This window comes from Sander lucioperca, chromosome 19 (assembly GCF_008315115.2).
Source record: "Sander lucioperca isolate FBNREF2018 chromosome 19, SLUC_FBN_1.2, whole genome shotgun sequence".
Lineage (NCBI taxonomy): Eukaryota > Metazoa > Chordata > Actinopteri > Perciformes > Percidae > Sander > Sander lucioperca.
In genome coordinates, this window is record NC_050191.1 from 18081454 (window position 1) to 18106986 (window position 25533).

A 25533-nucleotide genomic window follows, 5' to 3' on the forward strand; every position below is an offset into this window, starting at 1 on the left:
AAATGTCATTATCACAGTGCATTGATAACACTCAAAGTCTTGGATCTCATATAAAAGATGTTTCATCCTCTTTTCTTTATTTGTGTGATTGATTGTTTGTTTAAAACTCTTGAGTCAAATTACATATCAGTTGAGCCTGACAGTGCACCCCGAGTGATACCAGAGGATTCAGATCCACGGACAGCCTTTATGCTTCTAACAATAATATTGATTATGTTCAGTGATTTTGGTGTTTTTGGTGATAATGTAGCCAAGGCAAACAAGACAGACTGGAGGTCTCTGAAGAAACTATCCTGTTTTATGAAAGTCCCAGGTTTGATACTATTTGCATCACCCATCTGTGTGTCCTTGAAAAACTCACAAAACCCCTACACAAGAAGTCAGAAAATCCCAAAAATGTTAATAAAAAGAAGAGAGTCTTTAAAATAGCTTCCGTGTGTTAGTTGTTGGTTATTGGTGTAATAAACTGCATTGTTTTATGTTATGGTAAAGAAGGCTAACTTTCAAAATGGACCCTCTCTCTAAGATCTACAGTAGGCCTACGACTTCAGACTGAGATGTAGGCTAATATACAACACAAACTTACAATTTATAACAAAATAACTAATCTTAATAAATTTATACAGCTAATTTAATCACATCCCCTCGAATAGAGGCGATAGCAGCATTTGTTAATCCACAAGGGGGCGATATACGTTTTCCAGAGTGGTAGTTTTCTGCAGCAGCAGAGGAAGTTAAGCAGTATCGTAAACATGGCTGACAGTGGAGTGACAGGTGAGTTCGGGAGTGTGTAACAGCTGGACTTTATACTGTTTCTTGGTATTATGATAACTTTGCTGTGGGCGCAGCGCGAAAATGCCTTGCGTTTATATTCCGTGTTTGTGTGTATGTGTGTGTGTATGTGTGTGTCGGGGTGGGGTTTCCCCTCCGCTTATGCTGCTAACGTTAGCATTGCAAGCATGTCAACGGAGCGTGAGACAGTACGTTAACGTTTGTAGTTTAACGGCAGACATCGTGATGCTATTGCATCATCTTTTCGAGTAGTTTTTAATTAACAGAACAACTAAAAATGATAGGTAACGTTAGCCAGCCAGTAATGTGACTGGATTCGTTAGCATGATGCAAACCTAGCAAGTTCAGTGTCATACAGTCAGCTAACAGTATCACCAAAGGACTGGTAGGTAAATAAAGACTGGTCCTGTCATTACTGCGCGTTGTCATAAAAACAACAGTATGCGACAAACTGATCATAATCATATAATCATCCATTGGTTGTTTTACAGATGAACCTGGCACTAAAGATGACGTCCATCGAGCAAAGGTTACTTACAATTTTTCCACGGTATTCATAAAAGGCTACATATTTGGCTTAATTTGTGTGTTTTTTTTCAACCCCTGCTTGACATGTTTGCTTAATAGACTGAAGGCAAAGAGCTGAGCAAAGAGGAGAAGCAACGGCTGAGGAAAGAGAAGAAACAGCAGAAGAAAAACAAAGAAAAAAAAGATGAGAAGGCTTCACATGAAAGTGAAAAGAAGAAGAACAAAGAAGAGAAGCCTGTCAGTGCAGCTGCCCCAGCTTCCCAGCCTCCAACACAACCCTCAACACAGAAAGGTGCATATTATATGGACACCACCAATGACTTGTTGTAGTTGAATGCATGGAAATGTGTCACATAACCCTGTATTAGTGTCACAGCAAATTGCTGTGCAGTGAGCATCAATTGCTAGCAGCTGAGAGTGGATTACATCTGTGATATTTGTGAAGGAAAAGTTCTCTCTGTGATCCAATAATGAATCTGTACCCTGACCTCACTGTGTGTTCCACAGCTCCTTCAGCAGTGCCTGCTCCTGCACCGGTTCCTGTGCCTGTCTCAGAAACACCTGCCCTGGCAGACAAGCCAGCTAAGACTAAAGCAGACTTGAAAGCAGAGAGGAGAGCTCGGCAAGAGGCTGAGAGGGCCTCCAAACAGGCTGCAACAAGCAAACCTAAAGCACCGCCTAATGAGCTGCAGCCAGGTACTGTTGTAGCCAGGAGGTCTGCGTAAGTAGTGACACTCTGAAATTCTACTTCATATACTGTGGAGAAAGTCACACTTTTTCTGTTTCTCCAGTGGTGAAGAGGCTCCCAGAACATGTCCAAGTGGACAACCCGGGCGTTTTAAAGAAACTGGCAAAGAAATTGGAAAGACAACAGGTTAGCTACTTTATGTGTCATCTCTAAAAACCTTCAATCATAAAAGCACACTTTGTCTGATTTAGGACAGCTTGCCTTGACATAATGAGCATACACTGCCAGTCATACATTGTGTTAGCATCCTATGTGTTGGCATTTTTTGGTTTAAATCTTGAGCACAATAAGTATACATTCTTTTGTAAACATCTTGAAATGAGATGTTGACTCCCATCAATCTTATTGGTAATAACAAACACCAATCAGGAATTGCCTGGATCCTGGAGGTTTTAATAAGACACTTGTAGCAAATAACATACTATACAGTGTGTTTTAATAAATTATATATAGGCTACACTGTTCCACCTTTTCAGTGCTCCCGCTTGCAATAAATCACAATCTAGACATTCCAGAAGAACTCTGGAAGAAAAAGGTTTGTCATGTAAAACGTGTAAGACAGAAATATAGTATGATGTCTGCTGCAGGTGCCTAATGAAAGTGATCAAGGAGATCTATGCCATTTCCAGTTACATTTGGTCACTTCCAGTAAAATGAAAGTAATGTATGAGTTAACTTATAACTTGTCATCGCTCATTCTTTAATGATAGTTCTTGAACCGTCATCATCAACCTTAAAATACAGAGTGTTAAGAAATGGCAGTGTGTAAATCATGTTTTGTCACTGGTTGCAACCTCACATAACCATGAGTCATAACTGCATGTGATCATACCTAACATTTCTTTCAGACACCAGGGTGCAATGCTGCTACAAATGCAAAGGTCTGACTTTCCTAAATGTAAATGTGTGCCATTGACATTTGTCTAGTTTTGTTTGCTAACCTGTAATCGTTACTGTACTGAGCACCACTATGGAATTGAAAAGTTAAGGATGCAAACTTATCGTTTGGTCCATTGAGACAGAGGTGGTGTGTCGGTGGGATGTGTTCGTTTTAGAAGGTGGTAACGTGTTCATCGTTTCTTTTTGTTCTTTGCATGTTTACCCTCAACACTGAGCTGTTTGCTGTGCAGGTTTATGTTTGCACTCCATCTTTGTGTTTGGAGAGTATTTACAACAAAATTATACATAATATAAATGAGTTTTTTTGTGTTGCCAAAGATAAACATTTGAGAGTAGCCTTTAATCGGTAATAAATGAATGATGCTCTATAGCAACCTATATTTATCCCTGTGGTCCATTGAACTTTACTTATGAATTTACTTCATGTTAACCTCATGATGTCAGTTTTAACCTCAGAATTCTTGGGAATTGATGGCAGTGGGCTCTAATCTGATTAATTTCAGATCCCACTCCGGTTGGACTACGGCTACAAAGTCAGCCTGTTTTCTCATCTCCACCAGTACAGTCGCAAAGCCCCTCTAACACAGCAACTCAGGTAAACTGACAATATACCATATAGTACAGTAAGTTGTTTGTGTTGTCTGAGAAGAGTTAGATTTATGTAGTGCCCATAATTTGTCTTAATCTCTTAAAATGATGATGTTTTTGTCTGTTGCAGCATTCCCTCCACAGTGATTCATCCTGCTATAGTTCGCCTGGGTCTCCAGTATTCACAGGGTATTGTGGCAGGATCCAACGCGCGCTCTGTCGCCCTGCTGCATGCATTCAAACAGGTACAGCACACACTGTTTAGGCTTTACCGTCCCATTGTCCTTCGTCTCCTGTGTTTAGAACAAAAAAGCAAGGTTTCATTTGTTCGGTTGTGTTTGTAATTACGTACAATGAAAATGCAAGATGGAGAAACACTCCTCATAGCCTTCAATGTTGTTGCAATGCTACTGATACTGGTTCCTTCAGTTCCTCCTTCATACAAAGTTAAGTCAGCAATACAGTCCAGTTTCAAGCAATGCAAAGTTTAGCTCCTGGCTGTCCATCCAACAATGCAGCTCAGCGTCACATTTTCAGCAGCCAGCACACCCACCGCAATATCTTCAGAAATTGCATTCTCTAATGTTAGGTTGACATACATTTTTTTTATTGTGGACAGATTTAAAGTAAACAAACTAAAAGCAATGTTGTTTTTCCCGCTTCAGGTAATAAGGGACTATACTACGCCTCCAAATGAGGAGCTATCTAGAGACTTGGTCAACAAGCTGAAACCTTATATCAGGTACAAAAAATACATTGTTTAGTCATGTATCATGACTTAATCGGCAAATGTTTCACTACTAACTGTTCTCCTAATGTGTCACTTCATGAATTCAATATTACAGTTTCACAAATAAAATTAATCGTTTTACTTTTTTTTTTTTTTTTGCAGTTTTTTGAGTCAATGTCGCCCTCTGTCAGCCAGCATGGGTAATGCAATCAAATACATCAAGAAAGAGATCTCCAATATTCCTAGTCAATGCAAAGAAGAAGAGGTCATTCTCACACTTGTTTTTGTCACAATTCAGCCAGAGATCATAAAGTTAACATGTTGCAGCGAACATATTCCATAGATACAAAAGACTTAATGTTACTGATTTACAGTTGCCATCTTTTCCCCCCTCATGCAGTCTCTCTTTCTCTGTTTAGGCAAAGCGCAAACTGCTGAGCTGTATCGATTGCTACATTGATGAGAAGATCATCCTTGCTGCTAAAGCTATTGCCAAGTCCTCCATAGAAAAGATCAGTAATGGAGATGTCATACTAGTTTATGGATGGTAAGCCTCTGAAAGCTGACATGCAACTGTGTGCATTTTAGTTTCAGCTGTAGAGTCTGCAGTTCCCTGTTACCAAGCATTGCTTCATTGTTTGTCATGCAAAATAAATGCAACACTCATGTATCCAGACCTAAAATCCTACTTTTTAACCATGCTAACACTTTCTCTTCCCTATTTCTTTTCTCGCCCATAAAACTCTCACCTTCCTTCCACATTCTCCTCTGACATCACCGCCATCTCTCTACTCCCGTCTTTCTCTGCTCAGCTCGTCGCTGGTCAACCACATCCTGTGCGAGGCCTTTGAGAAGAACATAAAGTTCCGTGTGATCGTGGTGGACAGCAGGCCTCGACTGGAGGGCCGGGAGGCCCTGAGGCGCCTTGTCCAGAGAGGCATCAGCTGCACCTACGTCCTTATCTCGGCCGTCTCCTACATTCTTCCAGAGGTACATTCGAGCCTTAGTAGAGAGAGCAAGGCATTGATATTTACCCAAGGAGTAGTCAAAGCACGTTCAATTTCTTTACTCAGTTTTTTTGTGCGTTTATGTCAACACCTTGAACTTGGGCCTCCATAGGTATCGAAGGTGTTCCTTGGCGCTCACGCTCTGCTGGCCAACGGTTACGTAATGTCTCGCGTGGGGACGTCACAGATAGCTCTGGTGGCCAAAGCCTTTAACGTGCCTGTGCTGGTGTGTTGTGAGACCTACAAGTTTTGTGAGAGGGTGCAGACCGATTCCTTCGTGTCTAATGAACTAGGTATGGAGAAAAAAAATAGTCCGCGGCTCGTTGGATTTGTTAAATTGTTGAACATAAATATGAAATTTCAAATGCTGCCTATGTATCGATCAGATTTCTTCCAAACATCAGATTAGAGAATGAATCTTTATCTGTCCTCGCCAGATGACCCCGATGACCTCATTGTGACCCGTAAAGGGAAGACTCAGCTAGAGCACTGGCAGGACGTGCCTTCACTCGGCCTGCTTAACCTGGTGTATGACGTGACGCCGCCTGATTTCGTGGACTTGGTCATCACGGATCTGGGAATGATCCCGTGCACCTCGGTCCCTGTGGTGCTGCGAGTCAAAAACGTGGACCAGTGAACGTCCTCCAGCTCACATCAGTCTCTGTGTTTTTGATCTGGGGAGTTTGTGAGCTTGAATGCTTGCATACCAAATGCTCTTAGCATGCAATAAATATATATCTGAAATGGCATAAGCTTTTTAACCAGAGTCCATGTGTGTTTTTATGATTAGGATTGGATAATTACAGAGGCTTGTTTCTCTGGGGGTGAGGAGGGTAGTTCTGTCCTTTTTAATATTGGGTATAGGCACGATGTTAATAGATCCATGTTGTGAACTGTTTCTTTACAACAGAACATTTAATTGCCATTATTTAGAACAGAACAATTCCACTGTGGTTCACAACACGCACTCGTGGTCAACCACAGCATGCAATTTTAAACCAGCCAGAAATGTTTCCCTAATTACAGTTGGAGCTGCAGTATCTCTGAAGAGTTTATGTGAGCCAGGAAATTCCTCTGATGTGTTTTTAATGACCTGATCAATTAAAAAGGATAAAGAAGAGAAAGATGTAAACAAGGTGGTAAAACATTTTTTGGCATAGGATCTCAGATTGTGCGTATCCACAAAGTCAACACATAATGCTCGCGTTCTTGAAACTTCGTATTGGCACACATTTCAGTCTTGTACATGAGGGGGAAACAAGTTGGAAGAAGCAACATTTTATTCACAGCTCACACTGAGCAGCCCTAGAACTGCTTATGACACTTTGTCTTCTCCAATTAGGTAACATTGTATGTGCATAATTTCATGGTGGTAACTCAAGAAAAGCAATATACAGTATGTATTGTTTTCAATATTTTATTAGAACCCTGAATCTCATTGATAAGCATCGCAACTACTCACCCATCAACATCGAGACAGTTTCCACATGTGACTGATGAACACATTTTAGCAGATGAGTTCAGTGTAACTCAACAGTAGGCACAACATTTTGAGTCTTGTTTCTTCTTGGAGTAAACATACAAGATGTGGTATAGCATAAAAGCAGGGTGACCACTAAATAAAATACTGTAGTAGTCAAACTCAATGTCCCACTTTTTTAATCTAACTTAACAGACAAACTGATGGTTCACATCATGATTCATAGAGTGAACCTGACTTCATTCCATCGTGTAAACCTGTACACATTCAGTGCATGTTTGGCACAGTTAACTTTCTTCAGCACAACCTCTTCATTAGTATCTTGTGTCGGTCAACTACACCGGATCGGACAACTACTGTCAAAAAAGAATTAAAATGGTAACTGGTATTATTGCCAAAAAAATAAAAATTTAAAACTTGTTGAAATGATTTTCTCTCTAAAATTGCACTCATGATGCAGTATAAAAAAAAAAAAAGTCAATGTCAGTTTTTACCTTGATAAAATATATCTGTCACACAAAATAAGAATTAAACAATGTTTAAAAGAAGCCTGGGGATAACCTCAGGCTTTGTGTCAGCATTTTCCCTTTCAGTTTCAGCTCAGTAGCTCAGCTTAGAATGATTTGGCTTTACGTCTCTGGGTGACCCACAGCAGAAAAGAGATCACCACTGTTGATGCTCCAAGAGGCCCAAACACCTGCAGAGCTGAGAACTCCCCCTATTAAATAATTGAATTAATTAAAATAAATGCACAACTTTAAATAGTCAAAATATTCACATGCATCCAATGTTAAACTTAGTAATGTAGAAGATAATGCGAATGATTCAAATAAAGCTGCTTGCAGAACTGACCTCTCGAAGACACTTGTATCCATGATAGTTGTCAGCACAGCTGCACTCGGAGAAGCCAGGGCCGTAGGGGGCGCAGAGGGAGTTCTCCGGGCAGTTAATGGCTGAGGATTGTTTATAATTAGGAGATGAAGAGTTGTCATGTATTATCAGAAGGCTACTGCAGTTTTAGATCTTATGTGTTACACTGGGAGAGTATCAGATGGGAACTTACACAGCTGTCCAGTTTGGTTGCACATATCTTTCTGGCCTTCACAAAGACGATTTCCCTCTTTGACCTCCACCTTTCCCCAAGAAGTGTTGCCGCCTGGACAAACTATGTCTTGTGGCAAAATGCTATAGACAGAGAAAAATAGTTATAAAAAAAAAATGTAAACTTTAAACTCATGAGCAGCTGTCATAGTTCAGTTTTTGTAACGGAACACTTACATGTAATTTAACTCAATAAATCCTTGAAATGCTGTGTCGCTGATGTTGACAATAGGATTTAGTGAGAGGTCTCTGCAAAGCAAAAGTTCATAAAGTAAAAAACTTCTCTAAGGGCAACGAAAAATGATTCCAAATATATATAAACAATAAATAAGACATGGGCATACATATTCCTTATACTGGAAGTGCTTTAATGATGTACTTGTGTCGGGTTGATTTGCTTTAGCTTTATTTCTTTCTGTCTCTTAAGAGCAGCTGAAGAGTTTTGGTCCTTGCAAGTAGGAGAGATGAATGTTTTTATTTGCTGCTAGGAATAGAAACTTTCCAAACTCCTGATCTTATCAACACTAACAACATTCTGAGGAATAGCCCATGCACGTTTCCTTGAGTGCAGAAGTGCAGAAGTCTACAACTATTTATCATGTGCAACATGCCAACATGCCAAATGAAGAGTAGTTATGCGACTTCTTTGCCTTAAAAATAACCTCCTAGAGTCACTAAGAAAGTGCAGGGTCTTGCATTATTTTGTCTGTAAACTATGCTGTATGTTGTGTGAAAATGTATGAATCTGTAGTCACTGTACATACATCATTAAAGCTGTTGATGCTCCCTGAAGATCCTCCACATGAGTTAGTGAACAATTGGACAGATCCAACCTGACACAAACAAAAAACCTTGTTGAAACATTAACAAACTCGTATACATCATGTAGATCTTACTCTTAAAAGTTGCAGATGCATACATGTTGTCATTGGTATTAAACTGGGACTACATCATTAGCACTGGCAGCCTAGAATACACAATCTGTGAAGGTCTGTTTATATACAAATTCATAACTGAGCAGAACAAATTCTAATGACCTTCCTTTGGTTGCCAAATGGTTACAGTTTTATGTCTGTACAGTGATATTGATTACTTTGCCAAATAATTGAAGGTAAGCATCCTGAATATCATATTGACAAGTAAAAAAATAAAATAATTACTAAAAAACAAAAATACATACAGAAATAATTTGTCTCCTTTACTTCTATTTTTTCGTGTTTAAAAAACAACAACCATATACTTACTTTTGTTTACTTTTTTGCCTATGTAACTTATTTACTTATTTATTTATACTGGTGTTCTGTACAGTATTTGTTAACTTTTACCATCTCGCAGGCAATTTGTATCTTGGTGTAATAAAATATAATCTCTATATTTCCAATAGACCCTGAAGGTGACATTAAACTCCTACCCGATGATGTGTTCAGGGTTACTTGTGTTGTCATTTCTCAAGCAGCAGCGCCCGTCTATCCGACCAGCGGACGAGGAGCAAAACTGGCCCACTGCGGTGCCGTTTAGGACTCTACCGTTGCAGAGCTCACATACCTATGATTACAAATCATTACGCAAGAAAAAAGTAGGGCGTAAACAACAATATTCCCGTTCATCCTCGCTGGCACAGGTAACGTTACAGAAACACGCTGTTTTTTAATGATATCTGGATATGATGTGTGATTTACTTATTCTGGTAAAGACTGCAGCAGTTACATTGCCAAATCCAAGTCTTACCTGCAGCTCAGTCAGTTGATAACTTGCGTAAAAACATAAATTAAAGATAAAAATAAGCACTACAGATTTCAGCTGGCTGCACCCAGCTTTCATTTTCATCGACTGAAGTCATATGATCCTACTGTAGCGGACATGTGACAGGAAGGTGGTCCAACATGTTATCCACAAGTCTAATTTAATTTTGCGCTGCAGTTACGCATACACTCAATTTGGAGGTTATGTGACATGATCTGCCAGTGCAGAATAAACAGCAACACGTGAATAAATATAGTAAGCATTTAGCTTGTTCATTTATACAGCAAATTTGATAATATGCTCAAATAATTAATTTAGCAGCTAAAAGCCTATGGGTTTAATGTAATGTTTTAATGCAAGTATATTCTCTATGTAACCTTCAATGCATTCGAGCATTTTTTTCCTCATTTAAAATATATTTTTGTGCAACAAGGCCCACCAGAAAAAAGTAGCTTGTAACATTAACAGTTCTTTTGTCATTACATTTCTAAAATTGTTGACAAAATCTAGACGCATTTTCTTTCCTGACTGTAATGCATTTTGACTGCGCTTTCACTGTCACTTTGGGTTGCACCAAATAAAGTGGAGACTTCAAGTTAGACGATTTTATGATATTCAAAATATAGAAAAAACATTTTTGTGGCATATGTATACCATTATATTATACTGTTAGGCATTTTAGTGTAACAAGTGTGACTGAAATCATGCCAGTGTTCTCTTATTTCTTACCCGCGAAGAGTGGACCACCCCCGGCTGAAAATGAGATGGATTGGCCCAGAAGGATTGTTGCAATGCCTCTTGATGGGCCACTAGATACACTGAACACAGAATGACTTGATTGCGCTGGTATATCGGCTTTCTCTGCGATTTCTATCACATTTTATCTATGAGTTTCCTCCGTCGCCGTGTAGATTTCTCTTCAGCAAAGTAGGAGACAGGAAAAACAAGCAAAACCACAAAAAGTGCAACTGTCTCCCCTCATATTTCGAAAGGTTTGACAACGGCTCTGCGACGCTGTGGGGTTTGCAGGAAGCAACTGCACCTTTTATCCCGAAACTTCATCTGGTTACGCTAATAATATACAGTTACCTGTACACGTTGCAACTTAAATATTACAGTAGGTGATTTTAAGCTATCACAAATTATTTATAAGTGGATGAAAAGGATATTTTAACGTCAATAGTGAAGGTGTAATTACTTAACACTTGCAACATGGCTGCTGCGGGAACGGCAGTGAGAAAAGTTTGACACTGACGTGGGAGAAGTTTTATGCGAATGCTAGTTGGTAAATGACTTGTGGGCCAGATATTAAAGTCGTCAACAGTCTTCTCGAGCCTGGCAACGCTTTTCCCGAACCTACAAACCAGTGGATAAACCGTGTGAGAGCCTCCTCCTCTGTAGTCACCGCCGACAGTCTCTGCAGTGGACTTTGTGGTGAAACTGTGGTCTCTTCTCCATCGTAAGCTGTTGTGGCGTTGGAGGACTTGTCAGGCAGCAGGCTGTGTTTTGAGCTAAAATGCATTTTTCCATACCCGAAACGGAGGTTCGTTCGGGAGAAAATGGATCAACCTATGTGGTGAGCATGATCATTTGTGTTTTTGTTTTACCCGCTTTCCCTTATTAGCCTGCAGCTGGCCACAGGTCGGCCTAATGTCAGTGCAGCACGAGTACGAGTTCCTGTGTTGACTGTTATAAATGATCTGAAAGCATGAACACTGGACCATCACCATAGGCCAAACAAAGTCCGCTATACTCTCAGTTAGATTACAAAAATGCTAATTTGTATCGCATATGCAATTACTGCTTTTCACAAGGATACAATCTAGATAGGCGAATACACATGATTTAAATAATTAAAACGCGAGGAAGTTGAGTAAAAGTCTTTTTGACCTCCAACACATCCTGCCTAGACTGAATGTGATTCTGTGAGGCCATTGAAAGCATCACTAGGAAAGTAACCCCTGCTCTTCATCATGATTGGCTCCAAATGATTCATTGTCATGGTGTGTCTAAAGTTGGCACCAATTGACATCTTGTCATTTAGTGTCGAAGCCACCTGAAGAGATTAGTGTGGGCCCAATCTCTGATTCCTGTCCTCAGACACAACAGAGTCCCTTTTGTTTTACAGGTTTGAGTCGGCATTTCTTTCTGAGATTTGACGTTTGCTACAGTGATATCACAATCCTCCTTGTTATTTATAGCCGACATTGCTTTAACTTTATAGTCAAGTCCCCCAACTAACAGCAATGCCTTGAAGAGCGGCAATCATTTGTGGCTCCACCATCTTGCTTGCCTTGTTGTAGAGCAGGTTCCCATTGCCCTACTTTGTGTTTATTTTCTTTTAATTCTATTCACATTTTCCTAATGTGTTGTATACCTGATCAAAAGCACTTTCAGTTGCCATTGTGTCTGACAGGTGCTACGCCTAGCGTTACTTAGACACATTAGCAGACATGTTGTGTTTAGAGAGGATAATTCATGCAGGTTGGTCAAGTTCGGCTGTGAAGCACCATAAACAGAACATATTTTAAGCTTTTGGGGATATTTACGTTATATATATATATATATATATATATATATACGTTTGGTTTTTTTCTTATAAACCAGTCACAGACACAGTCAGTATAGGTTGTGCTAATACTGTATGTGGCAGAGGCTGTATTGTTTAAATAATTACTGACATAAAACCAGACCTATTCAAGAACACAAGTTCTAACGTTGCTAGGGAACAGCTTGGGTTCAAGTGTATTTCCTGTCACTTATGGCTATGATTTCAACAAACACTACAACAACAAATTATTGTGGATCCTTTTAGAATATTAGGTTTATAGTTTTTTCATTAAAAAAAGGTTATTGCATCAGATGTGTTATAGAAGAATGCACCTACTCTGATATTCACCAGATGCTTTGAAATAACATCTGGAACATCTGATTTCCATGTGACATCACACTGGCTGTTCTCAATGTCACATACCTGCGAATTACTATTTTCCATCTCGACTCCATGCGTTTAGTGTCCCTGCTGCCTCAAGCAGTACAAAATTAGCTTTGGATACAAACTTAGGTATACTTTTTCTGAAGAAGTAGTGAACACGGTATTATATGTGCAGTATTATGATTTAGATCTATCTGATATAGTTTATTTCCCATCCACATTGTTCTGTAAACACAGTCTTGCTGTTGAAAGTCAATATTCTAAATTGAGCCTTTCAGGTGCCATCTCTGGCTCATTTCTACCTGACTGAGCACATTTGTGGCCTGTTCTGCAGTGGGAACTTTAAAGTGACGGTTTTTCTCCTCTCAGCTTGCAGTCCTGTGACTGTCATTATGACCTGACCTTCCTGTAACCAGCAACAGGAAGGGACTTTGCTTGATTATAATGCTGAGAGATGGGCTGTGTACCTTGGAACCAGTAAGCTACAAAATCTGCCGAGTTTGCACACAGCCTTTTAAAATAACAAGGGCTGCAGTTTTTTTTTTTTTAAATATGGTCCAAGCGACGACATATCTTTATTTTTGAGTGCTCACACTTCCTCTTGTCTAGTAGTTCCTTTCTGGTTCACATGGTATTATTTGCAGTATGTTTTTGAGTGTAAAAGATTGTGTAAAAGAGAGAAAGACTTGGGTGCTACTGTATTGATGGTGACTCATTTACTTTGGACGTGGAACAGGGAAGGACTTAGCCTGGTAGATGAACGAGTTCATCTGTTTCTGTTTATAGTTTTGCAAACCATGGAAGTCATACTCAACAGCATGCATGTATCAGCCTGCGTCTGCCAGTGAGTAATATGTATAAACTTAGAGGTGCAGAGAAGATTCTTAAAATGTGTTAAAATAAGCACCTACCTAAGAATTCCTCAGACTGAAATTGATTTCCATCTTACACATATAATATGACGTATGTGTGTAACACATCATATTATGTGAAAGGAAGTAAATGCACACATCACATGTAGGGCTGTTATAAGAGTAGCGCCTGCACACTAACTACAAACTACAAATTTAATTAAAAAGACAATGTTTTCTTCCCAGTTAGATCTCCCTCCGGTAAAAAAGTTTTTGGCCTGATGAAGATCTGGGATCAAAATGTACACTATTTACATGTTTGGTTTGGAGTTAGTTTGCAGGAAAGAGCAATATATCATAGTGAAATATTGTTGCCCCTGTCCCTGAATTCAACTGCAATTGCAATTCACAAAAAATGTTAGGTTATTTTTTGGTGTTATCAAATAGTGCCATGACATTCTGCATACTCATTCTTCCTTCCTGCCTGGATACTGCTTACATACACATCTTTTAGTTAATTCATTGGCCTTTCTCCAAATTCTTTAGCCTTCCTCTTTCCCTCTAGAAGTTTTGGTTTGTACTTACTGTGTTTTCCTGTTGATTGGATAGTGTCGGTCAGCATAGGCACACAGTGTGGTCAGGAGTCTATTAAGCATTTTCTTTAGTTTTGACAGATGACCCACCACGTTTACTATTATATTCATTAAAACAGAAGGGGAAGATTAAAGCACTGACAGTTTGTGCCTTGACACCCAAGCATACAGAGCTTAGACTACTTCCTGTCATCCCTTGCCAGAGCTGAACACAGGCTGGTGGAAGCTGAAGTTTTTTTTTCATTTAATAAAGGAGATAGTATTATTGTCTTTACCAAATAACAGTCTTCGGAGTTGATACAATTAGTCCAGACCGTTTTAGATTTTATTTCATAAATAATTATTAAACATTTGCAATTTAGGTACTTGTGACAAGCAAAAGGAAAGAAAGATTAACGATTTTTTTAGGAGGTGATATCAGCCGCTGATTGTTTTTAATCAAAAATATTTGCCAAAGGAGTCTTGGCAGTCTTTGACCTTGAGTTATCGTCAATAGATTCAGTGGTGGAAAAGTTTCCGTCATGTTTTTCTTTTTAGCCATTTTCTCAACAAAATGTAGAATACATTTAAACAGACTTGTGGTACCTTGTGAAAAACACAAAATTCCTTTATAGTTCAAGTGCTGTTCTGTAAGTAAGCCTGTATTTGGGCAAGCTTAAAAGATATTTATCTTTTCCTGAGGGCATAAAGTATCACTTTTTTGTTTTGTTTTCTTGACTTTTTCACATATTCTTGTGAGTTAGTATAATTCCCAATGCTTAATGAGGCATTTGACATTAAAAATAGATTTACTTTCTGAGATTGGCTCGAAACATGATGGCAAGCAGATATTTGGACTGCTCAATCCAAATGGTGGTTTTGCAGAGGAGTAACCAGTGATATCTGCCTGTCAAAACAAACAATGAGTGTCTCTTGGAAAGAATTAAAGATTCCCCATGTGATCTTTGCTTTCTGTATTTTTTTGGCGTCTGCATTATGCAGGGAGAAGCTGTTTTTATTGGAAATTGAAATTTGCACGTCTAGGGTTTGATTGAATCCAATTCACACTTCATTTAGCCTATCTGGTCCTCCTAATGAAAATGAAGGGTGAGGAAACACTCGGTGAGATAAGATGAGATGGATGAGGATGAAGGTTGTTGTGAAGGAAATCTGTAGTGAAACTTACAGTACTGTATGTCTAAGGTACATGATGCAACTGTTGTTGCTTCACTGTTTTTTACCAGTTGGGGTTTTGTTTCTGTACTAAACTTATAACCTGGCATCTTAGGAAATGAATCTTAAAAATTAAAGTCAGCTTTGGCCTGATGCACTGAAAACGTGTATTTATACATTTTCATGTCCACCTACAAGCTTTCACACCGTTCGATACAAGCTTTTGATGATACGTATGTACTATGTCAGACCAGTCTTTCTCTTCACATTTTAACTTGTCCACACTCTTTCCCACAGGCCTACAACATCCATGTAAATGGCGTGCTGCACTGTCGTGTACGCTACAGTCAACTTCTTGGCCTCCATGAACAGGTAAGGCTTCAGCCATCACAATATACCTATTGCTGTTAGAGTGCTTTGGACCAGAAGTGACTGGTCTGCTTGTGTGGTGTGGTGAACGCTGTTTAAATGCCACCGCATCCACCCAGGGTGACCTTTCGCTCGTCTTTGTGTCGTATGGTCGATACGCCAGCCTCTCATCCCTTTGAATCACGACCACGGAGGCTTGAAGTCTTGTGCCGTTATTCCTCCAGAGTCTAAACTATTGCATGTAAATAGGCAGTATTGTGGAGGAGGTTGGAGGGGGTGGGTGACATGGAAGGAATGTTCTTGGCCTTTCTTTCACTTCACCTGCTTGGAAAAAGCATCTTAATCTGAAAAAGAAAGGTTGTTGGAAAGTGTTGCCTCAGTGAAGCTTTACACAGAGACGCAACTATTTGTTATTAGAGCTGTTATTAAACAATTAGTTTATTCAGAATCTACTTGTTTTTGTGTAGTGCTGTGGTTTTGAAATTGACTTACTTGGGAAAGTGCTTAACATACTTTTTTGGGGATTTCTAGCTGACTGCCTGTGAGCTCTTTGTGCTATAAAAAGTATGCCATGGCACAGCATTAAAGAAGTGCCCAGTCTCCTGTTTTCATACATTAATAAATAAGCAAGCACGGGCCAAACTTTGCTATCTCCGTCCTAAAGTCTGTGTTATCTAGTCTCGCAGTTGCTGTTGCCTGGCAACAGGGTGTGGGGAAGATGCACTTACATCTTTAAGAACCCCACAGGGCTTCCTGTGGCGTACGCATGACCCCAAAACACTGGTGATGGCGGGGCACACACTCTACCCAGTGATTGCTGAAAACATTTGAATGTTAATTGTTTCTCTTGTTTTCTCTTCCACAAAGATTTGTAAGAAGGTCACACTTCTGCTAAAGCCAGAGCTTGTTTAAAACCAACAGTGAAAATGGGGAGACTTTTGCTTAAAAAGAAGCTGCATGAGCGCAGATTTATTTCAGATTTTGGGAACTCTGATGCATCTGTAACCTGTGCTTAGTGTCTGTGGCTACCAGAGCTGATTTGTATGTGTAACCAGTGCTGGCTCTAAAGAACTGAAAATACCAAAGGGCATTATGTTAAGGTGAAAATCACCTCTCTTCCTCTAGCATCCACTGTGGCCAACTTTCATCCTGCCATATGTGCAGGACTTTAGTGTTTTAAATAACAAGAAAAAAATGTGCCAGTGGATTCCTAATGATGAGCGTGGTCTACAGCTTTTGCCTGCAGCAACATTCATGTTAAAATTAAACCACATTTGATGTGTAACTTTTAGATTTGTGAGGCCTTAGTCTAAGACTTCCAAGGTTCAAAGCTATCAGCCCTCAAATGGTAAAAAAAAATGGGAAGAAATTAGTCAAGAAGCTGGTAAACTTGGAATAACTAGACATTCAGGCTTCCAGATGTGTCTCTGTGTGTCTGTTATGCACGGAAACTCCACCGGCTAGTTGAAACAGGGCTTAAAATAAACCTGTGATTCATCTCAAACAGCATGAATGTACCTCTCAGTAAAATGAATCCACAACTCTTTAATTTAAGAGACTCCTACTCTGTACTGAAGTAAATTGGTTTAGTCATATGAACTTGTATATCTGTTTTCACAGACGTTCTAAATTCGATTAAAAATTAACTTAGCCATCTGACTCTTCTCACATTCCCTCAATTGTCAAAAGAAGAGAAACACTGGTTGTTAGCCTGCCATCCTGCAACCTCAACTTTACATGTTTTGTACCAACAGATAAAAAAAGAATATGGCAGCAATGTGGTGCCTGCATTTCCTCCAAAGAAGATATTTACTCTGACTCCTGCTGAGGTCGAACAGAGACGAGAACACCTGGAGAAATACATGCAGGCTGGTAAGTTATTCATGCTGAATGGACTTTTTTACAGATGGCTTGTATTGCATTTCACTTCATTCCTGGCTGAATTTAAATTACAGCTACAATGTGGTTGTTTTGTCAGTTTTAATTTTCGCTACTATTCTTCTCTAAATAGCAGTACACATTGCAAACATTGTTTTTTATGTTGTGAAAGAAAAACTTCAGAACAAACTAAGACTTTGTTTTTGTAAGAGTGTAGCTTTGCAGCACAAACACAATTTCCTTGAAATGTTTGCTTCTCCACAACAGTCATAAGAATGACTTGGCTCTGTTTCTGCGGGGAGTCCAGACATACACTGGTCTCTGTATGCCACATAAAAGCATAAACGTGTTTCACTGTCGAACTGAAGATCTGAGCACAGACTGAGCTGGGACACTGAGCCAGTGCCTGACTAGACAGAGTTATGCTGATGAAAAAAAAATCCCTACTCAGGATTTCAAACCTCGTAGGGTGTTTTTAAAAGTTTAATTGGTTTGGAGTCTCTAGTGATGACGTGCCACCTCTAGGGATTCTTAGCTTTAGTCTGAATTGAAAAGGGAATGCTATAAAGAATAATTCATATATGTTGTGGTGTTTACACCAGGAAAGAGACTAGCTTTCTTAAAAATGCCTTTGTGACAGTTTTGAAAAAAATTTTTTTTGCTTGTCATAAATGTTTAAGAACCCAATTGGTGTTTTTCTCAGGAGGTTTTCAGCATATTGCCCAAATTTTGTTAACAGGTTGAAAGTGAACTTTCTTCATGCACACACACACACACACACACACACACACACACACACACACACACACACACACACACACACACACACACACACACACACACACACACACACACACACACACACACACACACACACACGCTCGCGCTCTGCATTGTGGAACTGGCAGCAATGCAGAGGGTTTGTTTTAATCCTTTCAAGCACTGGCAGTTGCAGCAGAACAAGGAAGCGTTGTTCAAGTATGTATTTGCTCATAGTCTGGGAGCATACGCACACAGGGTGTTCTTGGCTACAAGTTCACTTGGTTACATCATGGCTTTTTACATAGTTATGGCAAATGAACTGCCCCAAACACAATCTGCTCTGACGCAGATTGCTCAGAACTTTGACATTTTGTCAAAGGGTTAGACTAATTTGTAATAGGACTGTGTGTGTGTGTGTGTGTGTGTGTGTGTGTGTGTGTGTGTGTGTGTTTTTTTTACAGGCTGACACACATGCATACACATACACACACACACACTTAGTCATCCGACATGTATAAAGTACTAGAGACCCAGACTTGAGTAAAAGTACAAGTGCTCTATCAAAAAAGTGACTTCAGTAGAAGTTGAAGTGCTCTTTAAGCACCACACAGTGGAAGTACTAAAGTAGTTCAAAAGTTTGAATATCATATTGTTTATATTATTTCAAATGTTTAGCCTAAAGGACACTCACCCTTTGGCTGTAGCAGCAGTACAAGGAATGATTCGTAACATTTTTATAATTCTAACTGTCGGGATTTTAACTCTGTGAATGCTGGATAATGTGTATTAGCTGCTCCAGGGCTCCTATCAGAGAGCACGAGTCACCAGGTGGAGTTCAACTTTTTACTTGGTAGTAAGATGGTGCATTACAGGCAGTCACAAGCTGTACATTGCTGGATATATGAAGGAAGTTTCTGAAATAAACCCCAAAAAAATGTACATTAATGTCACAGCTGTTAAAACTACTATTAGCTGATATAACAGTGGGTTATTAATCACTTATTAACAAATACTGAAATGAAAAATTAAAATAAAATGTACAATTATCACACTGTGCAAGTAAAATGAACATCCTCTCCAGCACAGTAACGATTAAAGCAAAATTGCCTCGATATGTGTCTTGAAAGGTCAAACCCATTCCAGGAAGAAAATTAAATTGTGTGATAAGAGGAAAATTAACAACAATTGGGAAATGTCTTCCCCTGAGGAGGTTTATGTTTACATAACATCCACTAAAAGACCCTTAACTAATTGCTGAGTTGTCAATTAAAAACATAACATATCTCTGCTCCCTGAACAGTGAGATGTGACTAATATTGTACTCATGTTGCTCATTTATCTCCTCATTTTTTTTTTTTTTTTACAGTGCGTCAGGATCCCTTGCTTGGAGCCAGTGAGATGTTCAACAGCTTCTTAAGGAAAGCACAGCAGGTTGGTAGGGTTTTTTTTATCTACTGTACCTGCATTAGGCTGTTTGTTCTCTGTTGCGTCAACATGGTGAACAGGCCTGTGAGGGGGCAGGGCGTGCTCCTTGATCCAAAAGGTTACTTTTGGTAATGTGGTAGAGTGAGGTAGCTGTATTCTGTTGGTGGCAGCGTGTGCCCTTATCTTGGGTTGTGTCATCTCTACTTGTAATGTTGTTGGTTCAATGTGTCAGATTAAGTTTGCCTTATAGGCAGAAACGTATGAAATTATAACATCGGACACAAAGTGGAAAGCAACATTTTTGCCAAATATTGCATCATAGTTGCATTGTGTGTGGGAGCTGGATCCTTTTGAATCATTATATCATATGAAAAAGAAAAAGTAAGCCACATTATGAGTCATGCCACAAAATTTGCTTTTTTTGCAGTGCTAAAAAAAGCAAGCAAATATTAGCTGAAGTGAACGATGCTGTAAGAACACAAACTCATGGTGTGTTGTTGCTGCCTGACAGAAAAGGATATTTCGAATGAATGGTTTGTCAGTGACGTATTCAGACTAGCTAGGTTGATTCGTCCTCATTCAAGCTGTGACCTGCGTTGCCAGTAGGGCTGTTAATCCAATAACCTTCATGGACAGATTCATCCGTCTGCAGCCACGTCACATCCATTCTGCTTCTCCTCCTCTGTCTTCCTCTCTCATTAGAGTCTGTTTGTTTCTCCCCCTTCCCCCTCCAGTGCCTTATGTACTGCGGGGACAGCAGGTGCAGAATATTAGATGAGTTACCACCCGGTGTTGTCGTTTCATCTGCACCTTCAGTGGTAGGGATGTACTTGGAAGACCCCCTGCTGAGGGAACAGGGAAGATAAGAGATGATTTAGCAGAGGGGTGAGAGACTGCCCAGGGACAGCAGAAGCTGGAGTTATCCAGTTTAAGATTTCCGATTTCTTAATATCAGCTCAGAATATATTATTTAGAGTCTTGAAATATTTATGTAGTCTGGCTATCACCAGACCAAGCTCAATCTTTTAAGATTGAATATTAGTCTGGGGAGTCTGCTCTGTATTTTCTACTGCACAAGAGGCGTGATCAACGGGCATAGTTCAAATGACTCTGTACGCAATTAGATAGTCCTTCAACCAATCAGACCAACGATCTGGGTGACGTACAAACACACACACACACACACACACACACACACACACACACACACACACACACACACACACACACACTGTTCTGTTTTCAGAGAAAACTTGCCTTTGAAATCTTTTAAAACAGCAGCAACAGCGCCATCAACGGGTTGCTGCGCTTCGGTGGCGGCCATGTTGAATGTAAACGAAAAGCTGCTTGCCGTCGCTTCTCTATCGTCATCGTGTTAAACCCGCCAATAGCGTGCCAGGTGGATAAGCCAGTTTGTGATTGGTTCCCGCAGAATTGTAACGGTAGCAGGATAGATAAATGTACAGATTTAGGTTTACCCAGTCTAATATTTATGGGATTTGGCAGTTTATTTTCCTTACTTGTTATTCATTGATTTTGTGGGTTTTTGTTCCATTATCTGCCTTGTTCAGTTAAGGAATGAACAGACGCACAAACACAGCAGAAACTAATGAATACAGTTCCCTTCATTTCTGTGTGAGGGAGGGACTACACTATGAGTTAGCGCATAACAAAGTTGTAGCCTAATTGCTGATGGTTAAACAACAATGGTTAATGGTTTACATGGCTGCTATAGTTAATTTCCCTTCACTTGTTTACATAGTGCTTATTATTTTGTATTGCCTTTAATCAACCCTCAATGTCTGCGCTAATAAAACAGCCAGACTTCCACACCTGTGTGACTTGGTGTGATTTTGTTGTTGACAGAGGAATGAAAATACGTAGCTGACCCATGAAGCTGAAAGAAAGCCTGTTATGTTTTGTGCCATTCCCACAGGAGACGCAGCAGATTCCCACAGAAGAAGTTGCTCTAGACATCTGCCTCTCCAACGGTCAGAAGGTCACAGTCAACATTCTGACTTCAGATCAGACGGAGGACGTCCTTGATGTAAGTGCCGGAGTGTGCCTTTGTTGATGAGTACATCTAAACACAGTTTCAGCCAGTACTCCACCTGGTATATCATTTGTAGAGATTTGTGATTCAGTTTGATAGTTTTTTAATTATTAAGATTAATAGAAGTCTTGATAAGGTTAACATCATCTCAGGCTTTAAACACTGTGTGTTGTCGACCTTTGCAGTGTTTGTGTATGTTTAACTCAAAGTATTTGGTTTCTGCTGTTCATAACAGTGCTGACAGACACTTGGGCATTCCTTCAGGCAAGCCATATTGTTGTAGACTCTTCTGTGAGCTCTGCTGTTTTACGGATACTGCCTACCGTATCGTATATTAAATTAAGTCACATTTATTTATATAGAACCTCTTCACCAAAGCAGCCATCAAAGGACTTTATGAAGTCAGGGCTACTTCGATCAAACTCATCAAAAATCACAAAACAAAATCAGACAACTTGATAAAAGCTGTGTTCGAAACCGTTCCCCCATTCACTCACTCACTATTTCTTATATAGTAGTAAGTATTTATTAAATAGTGAACTATATAGGGAATGACCAAACAAGATTTCGGACACTACACTGAAATTTTCCAAACATCGTTGCTTCATAAGAATTATTTGTGTGATGGAAGCGGGGGCGCGCCCAGCATGCTCGATGGTGTTTTAAGCCTCCAACGTCACCTTCCAGGCAGCTAACCCTAACCTTAACCCTAAACATAACCATTGCCGCGCTGCCTGGAAGGTGACGTTGGGGGCTTAACACACCAAACACCGCCCAGCATCATGTAAACAAACCGAAACAAAATTACTTATAATACATCTCTGAAACAAACTGAGCACTCGGGAGGATAGTCAAAGGTTTTATATGTGTTGCATGTTAAATTTCCAATGTTTATAAACGAAAGCCTGGTCCTTCTTCTTCTTCTCCTCTGGGAAAACACAACCACGTTGCATTGTGGTATACGGGAGTAAAATGTAGGGTACATCTTATGTACGCTCAAATTAGCTGTGCATTGTGGGTATTTTATAGTAGACTATATAGTGAATAAAATTAACCGCTGAGAATTCGAACACCACTACAAAATGACGAACACACTATATAGTGCGCGATTTTCAGGATAAGGAACGGTTCGTGTTTTTATACAGTAGGTCAGGTTGTGGTTATGAGCAAACCTTTTAGTACTTCCACTTCACCCCTGCTCTTGATTGACCATAAAAACACACACACACAAATGCACGCATTCTAAAATAACTCATCAAAGCAAATATGCTCCAGCGTGTTAGAGTGTTCTTTAAGTGCTCTTGTGAAAGTTTAACCAGAGTTAACCTCAATTCACCACAGTAGGTCTTGGAGCCCAGTACTATATCTGAATCACAACATAGTTTCTCAATGTGCTGTATGTGTTTGAAACATTTGCGAAACTGTTTGCGGTTCAACTGCAGGAGTTGAAAAATGGGTCAAAGGAGAAATGGTACTAAAAGCACAAGTCAGCAAAAATGTCAGAGAGTGCTCTGTGTGAGAATGCTAAGAGATTACATTTCTTTAATTTGACTTAGACTTCATTTGGTTGTGGCTTGACCTTTCTGGTGTCAAGAAAGAATCCTCTGATAAACAAAATATTAGTTTTTTTGTTTTAGAATCAGAAAACCTTCATGTTTCTTACCGAGGTACCACAACCAAAGAACATCAGTCCAGTTTGTATTTCATGATTGTAAAAATGTTGTCAAAGTTAGTTTTAATTGTGATATCTTGCAAACCAAAGGCTCTTGATAAATGGAATCTTAAAAATACCGGCTAAAGTCTTGTTTTACACTACAACACATTGTAAGTTAATAACTAAATCCTCCATCTCAAATCTGCCACAGTTGGTTGTATAATAGAAGAACGCAAGGTACATGTACTGCCATTTGACCCTTTTGCAACGATGAATGGGATTGGCCAAAAAAGTATTGTGGGGACTGGGTACATGCTAAATTTAACATTGTGTTATCACTGTACATTTTATCTTAATGGGGCTAAAACTTGTTACACGGTATACAGCGGGTGTAGAAGAGCATAAGGATATACCAATCTTCAGTAAATCATTGCCCTTTTTCCCATTTCATACTGAGCTGTTTTTTATCCTATTGGTCTTCAAACACTTTTATCTTCATTTATCATAACTTGACAAAAATATAAAAATCAGATGAATGAATTCATTAATTGAATTTGATTGTGAAAATGAACTATCTCTCTCTCTCTCTTATCTTTCTGCAGGCTGTTGCAACAAAGCTTGACCTTCCAGATGAGCTCGTTGGTTACTTCAGTCTCTTCCTGGTCCGTGAGGGTGTGGATGGAGGTTTAACATGTAAGTCTTCACAACAACTTTCTAAACAATCAGGAATTCAAGGAATGAAAACATCTCATCTTTTTCTGTCATTACTAATAAAAAGTATTCTCCATAATACATTGCTGCTGATTATTTAGAGTCACCCTGGAATGCATTTTGATAAATGTCTTAAAATAGGCATCTCGAAGGCTTCGTTTATTTTGACACACTACAATTGGAAACCATCAGATAACCAGTCTTGTTTATCGAAGCAAACTGAATGTGCTGGACACAGAGCGCTTTGATGAAATAAAGTCAATATAATCTACTTTATCAGGCCAGCTAGGCACACACAAATCAAACAGAACTTAGAGGACAAATTATTCTTACAAACAGAGAAACAAAAGGAACTAGGAGTTGGAATTAATAACTTTAACATTTGTCAACAACGACGACGACAACAACAACAACAACAACGCATTTTATCTATATAGCGCTTTTTACAACACTCAAAGACACTTTCCAGAGTTTTAAAAAAAGAAATCCACACATTAAATATACACACACTAAAATAGAAACACATTAATCATCAATCAGTAATGTTGCACTGAAGAATACCTTTCTGGGTAAATTATGTGCTGCAATGACTCTCTAAATTCTCCACAAGAAAGAGTAAAGAGTTAACTCTGGCAGTGGTCCAGCAGCTCAGTTTATCTGTCTCACTTTTTGGGGATCTACTGTAGTTTAATTAAAAAGAAGGACTGCATCGCCCCCTGAGAGTTGTCTCTTGTATTGGAGTTCTTACTGTATCTCTGGCTAGAATGCCTAGTTTATTTAGTAGCTGCTCAGAAGCTCAGTGAGAGCCAGGCTCTGTGTGTTTGTTGGCTGGTTCATTAAACAGTTGTGCAGTGTTTCAAGTGGTGTGAGCTTTCACACCGGGCTGTGTGCAGTGTTTTCAGGTTGTCAATGTATTTGTTGTGGTCATGCATTCACAGGCTAACTGATTGAGGATGTAATTTTTTCCAGACAGACTATTTCAGCAGACTTGTGGTGTCAAAAATATAGTTTTTTCACTTACATATCGAAAAAAACCTGCCTCCTCCCGCTCAATTACAGTGCTGTCTTCACTCGTCTTGTTCACTCTGGTTGAATATTAAAATCTGCGGGTTTTGTTATGGTGTTAGCTCAGTAAAGATGACAAGTGCAGAGCTTCCTTGGTGAGGCAAATCAACAAGGGAAGGCAAATGATACAAGCTTAGCCCATATATTATCCCGATGGTATTTTTCAAGGTATTGTTTTGAAGTTAGACATTCCAGACAACACTACAGCAGTCCATCCAAATTCATTTGCACTTTAAACATGCAAATGGAAGATGTATACAAAACACAGTTTTGGGTTGGGCTTCTTCTGGTAAATGTGATTTTGTTATAGTTTTTTTTTCCCCCATCTGTATGTACAATGGGGATGTTTATGTATGAATTAAAAGTTTTGTTAATTCTCTTATTTCCAACAAACACTGTGCCACCACAGTTTTATAAGACAACATACAGGAGGAAGACAACATAAAATGGATAAACATACATAGATAC

The 25533-nt window shown here is 39.3% G+C and overlaps 3 protein-coding genes across 7 annotated transcripts in view; 2 read left to right on the forward strand and 1 right to left on the reverse strand.

The window, feature by feature from the left end:
* Positions 1-631: 631 nt before the first annotated feature.
* On the forward strand, positions 632-6054 carry eif2b4 (eukaryotic translation initiation factor 2B, subunit 4 delta). Of its 4 annotated transcripts, none has more exons than XM_031321671.2 (14): positions 632-774; positions 1284-1321; positions 1420-1612; positions 1828-2016; positions 2112-2194; positions 2917-2949; positions 3472-3563; positions 3687-3801; positions 4222-4298; positions 4449-4551; positions 4706-4833; positions 5099-5276; positions 5406-5586; positions 5731-6054. In XM_031321671.2, the coding sequence occupies exons 1-14, from the start codon at positions 753-755 to the stop codon at positions 5928-5930; spliced, it is 1632 nt and encodes a 543-aa protein (XP_031177531.1). In that variant the 5' UTR covers positions 632-752; the 3' UTR covers positions 5931-6054. The 4 variants fall into 4 exon arrangements, with proteins under 4 accessions (XP_031177531.1, XP_031177532.1, XP_031177533.1 ...); XM_031321672.2 differs by having other exon boundaries at positions 1837-2016; XM_031321673.2 differs by having other exon boundaries at positions 1840-2016.
* A 900-nt stretch (positions 6055-6954) lies between these two features.
* atraid (all-trans retinoic acid-induced differentiation factor) lies at positions 6955-9774 on the reverse strand. The gene is made up of 7 exons (XM_031321679.2): positions 9603-9774; positions 9286-9419; positions 8639-8707; positions 8052-8123; positions 7837-7958; positions 7626-7726; positions 6955-7491 (listed from the first exon to the last, which is right to left on the reverse strand). Exons 1-7 carry the CDS (start codon positions 9699-9701, stop codon positions 7387-7389), a joined length of 702 nt encoding a protein of 233 aa, XP_031177539.1. The 5' UTR covers positions 9702-9774; the 3' UTR covers positions 6955-7386.
* A 624-nt stretch (positions 9775-10398) lies between these two features.
* Positions 10399-25533, forward strand: part of snx17 (sorting nexin 17) — a 33903-nt gene continuing 18768 nt past the window's right edge. Inside the window, exons 1-6 of one of the 2 annotated variants that reach the window (XM_031321675.2) lie at positions 10399-11193; positions 15446-15520; positions 17272-17389; positions 19524-19588; positions 21519-21629; positions 23892-23982. In XM_031321675.2, the coding sequence (XP_031177535.1) occupies positions 11134-11193; positions 15446-15520; positions 17272-17389; positions 19524-19588; positions 21519-21629; positions 23892-23982 (520 nt within the window). In that variant the 5' untranslated portion in view covers positions 10399-11133. The remainder of the gene's footprint in view (positions 11194-15445; positions 15521-17271; positions 17390-19523; positions 19589-21518; positions 21630-23891; positions 23983-25533) is intronic. The other variant, XM_031321676.2, reaches the window with a different exon arrangement.